Below are 9,226 nucleotides of genomic sequence, written 5' to 3'. Positions count from 1 at the left end.
CATCCACTTATTAAAGTGGAGTTTTCCACTTCATATTTGGGTTTCAAAGGATTATTAACCGGGACCAATGCCTGAAGAGGGTGCACAAAATCAGTGAACCGGTGCGGACTCGAAAGGCCAACATGGCCTGTTTCCGCACCGTAAATGGTTATATGGTTATAATGTAATCTTGAATGCACTTCCCTCCTCCTCAGCCCCCCCCCCCCAACATGCTGAAAGCAAAAGCAAAAAAAGTGGATAAATTGCAGAGTTTAAAGATAGAGTAGAACTGTGGATAGAGTGGGCTGTTCCTATGGTTGATATAGCAGGATGTGAGGAATCCAGTGGTCGATGAAGATTTCTTTATTATCATGTAATAAAAACAGTGTAATATTACACAGAATTTGCTTCAGTGCAACGTTCCATTGCATTTACTGCTGACTGTTGCAAAGGTTACATTTCGGATGAGATGTTGAAGCAAATCGCTGCCCTATTGCTTTGACGAGTTGGGCTGGGCTTCCTTTGCCTTGTTCATTGTCTTATTCATCATTTGCATTCATCGGATGCGAGATTTGTTGTGTGCAAAAGGTGGTAAAACCTCTTGGAACTTTATGAAAGGCAAAGTACATTGAAAATGCAACTTGTGTCTCGAAATAGCTTCAGCCCGCGTGGCTGATCGAGTGCAAGGCAATGCACAGAGAAGGAGGGAGGAGGTGAGCAGGCAGAGGGCTGGGTTAACTCAGTGGATCAAGCAGCAGAACGAAGAGGGAGCCGGACAAGCAAGGGCAGCAGGTGCAGGACTGCGCATGTGCCAATGGGGCCCGGATGCCCAGAGGCTGGACGCGAAGGCGGGTCGTCATGGCAATGCCCGAGACGGACCTGGGAGAAGCCGCCAGGTGAGGGGCAGGCGGTGCGTCGGTGACGTCATCGGACCACCTGTGCAGGTCAGCGCGGCCCAGGTTGGTCCAGCGGGTCCCTGCCGCCGGGGCACTGATCCCCTCCCTCTTGCATCTCACTGGGGGAAGGATTTCTGCTGAATTTTTGTGTGGGGGGGGGGGGGTGGTGTGGGTAGTGTGGGTGGGTGGGGGGTGTTTACTTTTACAGAATTGACCGGATGAAATGGATCTTGAAGTAAAAGGCATTGGAACAGCATCAAGGAATGGAGCCCAGGGGAAATCTGCTCAGGTAACACTCAAAGGAAAATTGGGGACAGGATTACTTCAAACAAAGTTTAGACACAGACCATTTCGGCCACAAAAGTCTGCAGACGCTGTGATTGTAGTAAAAACTCAGAAATGCTAGAGGAACCCAGCTGCTCTTGCGGTGTCCGTAGGAGATCATTGAGAGGGGAGAACATCCAAACAGCCTTGAGCAGAGAGCTCCAGGAAGTCACCTTGAAGAAGGGCTCAGGCCTGAAATGTAGAATTGGAATCAGAATATATTGTTTTGAATGTGTGTCACAACATTTGATATTTTCTGGCAGTATTTATAGGTGCAAAATTCCTATAAATTACATACTGAAAAGGAGAGAAAAAAAACTGAGATTCATTGTCTCTTCAGAAATGTGGTGACGGAGGGGAAGAAGCTGTTTTTGTACCATTGGGTGTTCCCCTTCAGCCTCCTCTACCTCCTTCCTGATGGTTGCAGTGTGAAGAGGGCACGGGCCTGGGTGGTTTACCTCCCACGGATGCTGCGAGACCTGCTGAGTTCCTCTGTGACAATCACAGAGTCCGCAGACATTTGTGTTTCACTCCTCTCGAAGGTGTTTGATGCTTCCTCCCAGTCAGACGATCCTCTCCAAATAAGGCAAACGAGACAGCAGATGCTGGAAAACTGGAGAAACACAAAATGCTGGAGGAACTCAACGAGTCAGGCAGCGTCAATGAAGGCAAGAGCCCAGATTTAATGTGAGATGTTGAAAGGAAGGTAGGTCCTTAATATGACAGAGGGTTATGATTGAAAAATCAGACCTAAACAAATTGTCCTCAATAGATCAATAGCCATAATTTATAATGTTTGATTAGAAATTGGAGCATTGTGACATTGAACTACAATTTTCTTTATGATGATTGTCAATATTCTAGGATTAGGAATCAATTCTTCAGGTATAAATAGAACCCTGATTCATTTGAATGTTTGATGCGAGCATAGAAAATTTTGGGCTGGAATCTGCTTGGAAATGCTTTTAGTTCTGCATTAAATTGCAAAGGTTTTGTCTCTGTAAGGGTCACAAAGTTTGGACGATATGCGAAGGACGACCCTGCGCATTGCTCTTTAGTGGCTGATTTCTTCCTGCACCTTTGGAATTGCCTTACTGGGGAATCTTCCTACTGAATCTATATCAGTTTCAGTAAACTGTGAATCCATTCATTTCAATGGATAGTTCCAGCTGTGAGCTTAGCGCCATAGAATGCCATCCAAGCTAGTCTAATTTTCATGCATTCAAAACTCAGAAATGCTGGAAAAATTCAGCTGATCTGGCATTATCCATTGGAGATAAAGATATATTACTGATAATTTGGGCCTGATTCTTTCCTCATGATATGTGAAAAAAGACAGCCATCTGAATTAAAGGCTGGGGGAAGAATGGGAGGGGGAGGAGTACAGACCAACAGACAAAAGGTGTTAATTGGATATGATAAGCAGATAGGTAAAAAATGATAAACTGATATTTAGCTCTGTGAAAGAGAGAGAGCTAGAGGAAAGAAGATGAGGTGGGGAGGGGGGGAATGCTGGGATGGGGAAATGGAGGGGGGGGGGTTTGGTTATCAAAAACCAGAGAAGTCTATGTTAATGCCATCTGGTTAGAAGGCGGCCAGACAGAAGATGAGGTATTTGCAGTTGGTCTCACTCAGTCTGCCCGTGCAGCTAACTACTGATCTGTTACACAAGCTGATCATTTTTTTTGTTACCTTAATACCCTCCTAATCTTCTTATCATTTTCTTAGGCAACTTTATATTGGTAGCTGCCAGTTTATATCATTGTTACAGTTTTATTTATATTTACTCATTTTGTCATGACCACTTCTGAATAATTAGCTTTGTACTTATCTTTTGCGAAACAGGGTTGGAGGATATGTTCCAGTGCAGTTCATGGTCCACGCCCTGATGAGTAAGTACCTATAAAGTTAATTTGTCAAGGGTTTATCTTTTCAGCTGTGTGTTTTAGCAAAAGATCCTCACTCACCTAGACAGACATTTGATGCATAATGTGTGACTAAGACAGGATTTTAACGAGCTGGTGCTCACAGTGGTAGTTTTAGTGAGTGTGGCTTGTGATTGAAAATATTTGGTATGTATACCATACATGTGTGTAAAAGTTGACCCTCCTATTTTTGCCCTGGCTGCCCCAACCACCCACCCATCCGGAGTTCCTGACACCCCAGCTGGCATCTCTCACCCAGGCCCCGGCTGCCTACTCTCTGGAGCTCCCAAAGCACCAGCCGCCATCTCCTGATGCGCTGACCATCCGAGCTCCTGATGCCCCAAACAACGCAGGTAATTTGACCCCTAAATTTTACCCTAAGAATAGGTCCACAGAATTCGACTATTACACCCTTATATACGGTATGTAGCAGTTGAAAAATACATTAATAAATATTGTTACATACATGTATTTCTTAATATTAAGAACATTTTTGTAACAAAATATGCATGTAAGAGTAAAACCCCGTATTTAATATTTTCTGATGTCGTGCGGCTCTCAAGCATCTGAAGTTTATCGTGTATGGCTCTTATGTTAAGCAAGTTTGGCCACCCCTGCTCTAAACCTTTCCGGTCCAACTGTCTATCTAAAGTTCTCTTAAATATTGTAATTTTACCTGCTCTGTAGTTTCCTCTGGCAATTTATTACATGTATGCACCACCTGCTGTAAGGAAAAAGTTGCCCCTCTTTCCCCTCTCAACCTATGCCCACATGTTCTGAACTCCCCTGCAGTGGGGAAAAGGAGGCGACTTTTCACCTTCTCCATGCCCCTTGTGATTTTGTAAGGTCACCCGCTCAGCAGCCTGTGTTCCAATCTCTCCTTGTAATTCAAACCCTCCAGTCTCGGTAACATCCTCATCCTCAGGAGGCTGTAAGGTGGCACAGAATTCTTTGTCTCCAACCATTTTCCTTTATGCTTGAAGCAATTTGCATTCTACGGGTGTCTAGGTTCAAGAACAGCTTCTTTCCAACAATTATCAGGTTCTTCAGCTTCCCCTTGTAACACTAATCATGGACTGCTCCTTCACCACCCAAGGACTGTCTGAACTTTTGTAATACAACCTTTTTTATTCCTTGCACTCTGGTAATTGAATGTTTTGTATTTATTGTCTCTATAATTTAATCTATACTCTTGTGGTTTTTTATTTATGAAGAATTTTGATACGTAAATTTTACTACTCTTTATCATTATTCAACCTGCATGTCTTTAAATTAATTTTTTTATTTATTGTCATGTCTAGTGACGTTCTGTGGTAAACTTTGATTTGCATGTTATCCAGGCAATTTAACACATTCTTAAGTACAACAGGTAGAGCAAAAAAAACTAAAGTACAGAACATAGTGTTACAGAAAAAAGTTTTGTTAAAACAATTCAAGGGCTGTGATGAGGTAGGAAACCAGAGGAATGGGCCACATAGCTTGTGCTGGAAGTTGAGAAGGAACTAGAATCACTGGCCCTCTGAGGCAGCAGATCTATGACTTTTTTTTAAATGACATTCCATTCATTCCAGGTAAACATTCTCTAAACAGCTTGAGCATTTCTAGCCTTCCATGAACAGATCAATGCTCTGCAACAGTACTCCAGATTTAATATCTCACCAATGTCCTACGTAATTGAAGCATAATTTCTCTACTTAACTGTGAAAACTCTCTAGTTATTGTTGATTTAAATTTTGAACAATTTGCCATTCTTAAAGTTAAATACTATCTTTGTTCTGATTAATCTTATTATAGTTTTCTGTGAACTATTTTTGGAGATCCAAAATAGTTCCAGAGTGTGTACACTTTTAGCGAGATGCCTATATGGCATGTAGAACTAAACTTCTCACTGTACCTGAGAGGATGTGCTGATAAACAATTTAATGAGCAATGGCATTTGCTTAGCTGGGTGTCAGGGGTGCTTGCTGACAATCCTGGTTAGAAAGTGATGGTAAGCTGCCTTCTTGAACCACTGCAGTCTGTGTGGTGAAGGTTCTCAAAAGCACTGATGATGTGGGAGCTCCAATGCTGAAGAAGGGTCCTGTGATTATATGACTAAATCATACATGATCGAGCGACTTGAAGGTAACAGAGGTTCCATGGATCTGCATCCTTTGGTGGTCTAAGTGATATACTATTTTGGTTGGTCTTGTGCGCCTGTTTGTAGCAAAATGGAATCTTGATGCATTTGTACATTGTACTTCTGTGTTTGACAATAAACCTTAACCAGCATCAGGTTTCAAGGGCAGTAGTAGGAGTTGCTCTTGGAGTAGTAGCCTGGTGAATTGCTGAGCCCCATTTTATAGGAGGTAGACACTATCTCCCACTGGTGAAGGGAGAGAATGCTTTTTGAAAGTGGGAGATGAGTGCAATTTGTTTCCATGCATGACAACTGTATTTTTTTTCATTCCAGCGTGCCAGTGTTAGATTTGACGAGACTTGGTGACATCGATGGTGAGGTATGCAGCTATGCATTTTCTGAGCAATGTTATCTCTTTTGCAATAAATTACCATTCCAGTAATAAGATGGTTTGAAATTTTTCCCTTATATGAATAACACAGTTTTCACATGCTCAAGACTGTATATTATCTGATGTGTAAAGAATGTTGGCCTTCTGAAATGCTTTCCTAATGATTTGGTAAGGAAAACAAACTACTGAAAACAGGAAAACCTTAATAGTACATTTGTAAAAGGAAAAATAATATCCACAGAAATTTTGATGTCTTGGCATCGCTCTTGAGATTTTCTGCAATTTGAACATGAACATCACGATTTAACAGCTGGACAATAATGTTTGATAAGTCTAACACACAAACAAGCCGGCCAGTTCAGCAAATGTGTGCTGTTTTTGGCCCTCGATGATATTTTATGTTATATTTTTATAGATGTATGGGATTATTATGTGTTGTTTGAGAAATGCTTTGTCTGATGTAGTAATAATAATAAACTTGAATCTTTAATCTTGAGTTTGTTTCACTCTCATTCCCCATTATCTCGTGCAAAGGCTGAAAAAAAACTGCTTGAAAAATATTCTCTCCAAAAGCTTCAGCAATGGTTTTTGGCAAAAGTTTTTGACATTGAATTCTACATTAAAAGTCCAAAAATGAGGATGCAAGAATACTGAACCACCTGAGAATCTGGACTCTCAAACTTTTGAAATTTAGCAGGCTTTTGCATGTGTGTGTAAGTGCCACAGATGCACAGTGGCCAATAAGCAACCATACTTAATATAGGTAATTTTATCACAAAGAAATTCATTTCTATACTGTATTTTTCTTTTACACCATTCATTTTTAAACACAATTTCAAGCAATACACACTCTTGTTGTAGTGAAAATATTTTATGTTTTGATTTTTGTCTAGCGTTGACTTTAGTTTTATTTAAAACTGCTCTTTTTGATAAATGAAGCATGCTGTATTTGCTAATTAACAAGTTATCAACATTTACCTGTTCATTTCTTTATTCGTCCTTAAATTTCAATTTTAAAAGTACTGCCCAAGAATCCAGAAAATCCAGATCAATCCAATCTTCGAGCAGCCCGGATTTTTAGGACTTTTACTGTACTTATTTCAAAAGATGGTTCTATGAAGTGTCATGGAACATTTATTACATGTTAGTTGCATTCATTAATTAGGGAGATAAATGTCTTCAAAAATAACATTTGGAAGAATAAACAATTCAGTATTCAAATGCCTACAATAACATGGTTATATATAATTTCATACCTGTTTTACTTTAGTTTCGTTAAAGGGTCACAAGACAAAACATTGACTGACCCATCTCTCTCCACGGATGCTGCCTGATCTGCTGAGTGCTTCCGGCATCTCATTGTTTGGTTAAGATTCCAGTATCTACTGTCTTGTGTTTCTCTATATGCCTACAATAAATGGAAATACTAAACCTTTCGAAGTTTCCTGTTGAATAACACTAGTGTAAATCTTGTCCTTGCAGAGTGATTTGTCATATACACCTATCATGACAGAAAAACCTCGTATGGCTTCTCCGGATTCTACCTCGATGGTTAGTTGGGGTACATCTTTCCCAGCTTCGCATTCCCTCCACCAGCCCCACTGCCAGGTGAGTTAGTGTGTGTAAATAGTTAACGATGGTCCTGGTATGCAGTTTACAAGTTGTTTTGGGCATGGTAACAGTGTTAAATTGCATAAATGCTGGAGGAACTCAGCAGGTCTTGCAGCATCCATAGGAGATAAAGATCTACAGTATAATGAAGGTTTCAGCCCTGATTCCTACTTCAAAATATGAGCAAAGTATAGACAGGTGCCTGAATAAAAAAAGCTGGGGGAAGAGGGAAGAAAGGGGAGGGGGAGGAGCGCAGGCCAAAATTGGACAGGAGAGGAAAGATGAGAATTGATGAGGGGAGAATGGTGGCTCGATGAAGGCAAAGGAGGCAGAGGGATAGGAGAGATGTGGGGGACTAACAGAAATTAGAGAAGCCGATGGTAATGCCATCCAGTTGGATGGTGCCCAGACAAAGTATGATATGTTTTTCCTTCAATTTGAAGGTGGTCTCAGTCTAGCAGTGCATGAGACCATGAACAAACATTATGGCATGAGAATGGGGTGGGGAATTGAAATGCAGCATGATTACAGGAGCAAAATTGCTATAAATTACATTTAACAAAAAATAACCGTGCAGAAGAAGAGAAAGTGAGGTCGTGTCTGTGGTTCATTGTCCATTCAGAAATCTGGTAACGGAGGGGAAGAAGCTGTTCTTGTGCCACTGAGTGTTCATCTTCAGGCTCCTGGACCTCCTTCCTGATGTTAGCAGTGAGAAGAAGGCATGGCCTGGGTGGTGAGGATCCTTGAGGATAGTGGTTGCTTTCTTGAGACACTGCCTCTTGTCCTTAATGGAGTGAAGACTGGTGCCCATGATATCTTTATCTTTGCTATATAAAGTGCATTGTTTGACCTGCTGAGTTTCTCTAGCATAGTTTCATAACAAACCTATTTTTCTTGCAATCTGCCAATCTGTTTTCTGACCAGTCAGGAGGAAAAGCACCTCACTTAACTCCAAAGAAAAACTCTAATAATTTATGAACACTTCTATTCACTCTTCTGGGGAGAACAATCTGACCTTCTCCATGTTCTTCATGAGGCTGAGGTCCCTCTATAACAATGCTTTTCAAATTCCCTCCCAAACTCACATTCCACCTTAAGCCATCCCTTTGCCATAAGTGCTCTGTGATTGGTAAGGGATGGCTTAAGGTGGTATGTGGGTGGGAAGGGAAGGTTGAGAACCACTGCTCTAGACCCAATTGTTACTGAAATATTTTTTCTTGAGAAAAATTGTCATTGGCCTATTTCCTTTGGTGTTATGAAACCGTGCACATAACGAGTCAATGAGGGACGATTAAAACAGTGGTTTTCAAAAATTTTCTTTGCACTCACATACCCCCTTAAGCAATCCCTTACTAATCACAGAGCACAAGGGGTAGGGATTGCAGCAATGAGGAAGCGTACAGGAGGGAGATAGATCAGCTCGTTGAATGGTGGAATGACAACAACCTTGCACTCAACGTCAGCAAAACCAAGGAGATGTTTGTGGACTTCAGGAGGAAGTCAAGAGAACACGACCCAGTCCTAATCAAGGGCTCAGTAGTGGAGAGAGTCAAGAACTTAAACTTCCTGGGTGTCAACATCTCTGAGGATCAGTCCTGGAGCCTCCACGTAGATGCAATCACAAAGAAGACTCGCTAGCGACTATACGTTCTGTGGTGGTTTGATATGTCACCGAAGACTCTCATAAACTTTATACCATGAAGATAATTCTGCTGGTTACATCACGGCCAACTCTCAGGACAAGTAAATTCCAGAGGGTTGTTAACTCTGCCTGTGACATCACAGGCACCAGACTTCACTCCATCGAAGACATCTACATGAGGTGGTTTCTTAAAAAAGCAGCCTCAATCCTCAAAGACCCCACCACCCTCTTCACTCTGCTACCATTGGGGAAAAGATATAGGAGTCCAAAGACGAGCATTCAATGGCACAAGGACGGCTTCTTCCCCTCTGCCATCAGATTCCTGAATAATCGAAGAAC

The 9,226-nt window shown here is 41.5% G+C and overlaps 1 protein-coding gene across 5 annotated transcripts in view; it reads left to right on the top strand.

The window, feature by feature from the left end:
• The first annotated feature begins 747 nt into the window (after positions 1-747).
• Positions 748-9,226, top strand: part of caps2 (calcyphosine 2) — a 29,679-nt gene continuing 21,200 nt past the window's right edge. Inside the window, exons 1-4 of one of the 5 annotated variants that reach the window (XM_069904315.1) lie at positions 748-875; positions 3,045-3,091; positions 5,577-5,622; positions 7,117-7,242. In XM_069904315.1, coding sequence (XP_069760416.1) covers positions 786-875; positions 3,045-3,091; positions 5,577-5,622; positions 7,117-7,242 — 309 coding nt within the window. In that variant the 5' untranslated portion in view covers positions 748-785. Of the gene's footprint in view, positions 876-1,078; positions 1,165-3,044; positions 3,092-5,576; positions 5,623-7,116; positions 7,243-9,226 lie in introns of those variants that run through there. The other 4 variants (XM_069904313.1, XM_069904311.1, XM_069904312.1 and 1 more) reach the window with 4 other exon arrangements.

The sequence above is a fragment of the Narcine bancroftii genome, chromosome 11 (assembly GCF_036971445.1).
Source record: "Narcine bancroftii isolate sNarBan1 chromosome 11, sNarBan1.hap1, whole genome shotgun sequence".
NCBI classification, from domain to species: domain Eukaryota; kingdom Metazoa; phylum Chordata; class Chondrichthyes; order Torpediniformes; family Narcinidae; genus Narcine; species Narcine bancroftii.
This window is presented reverse-complemented; position numbering and strand designations above follow the sequence as displayed.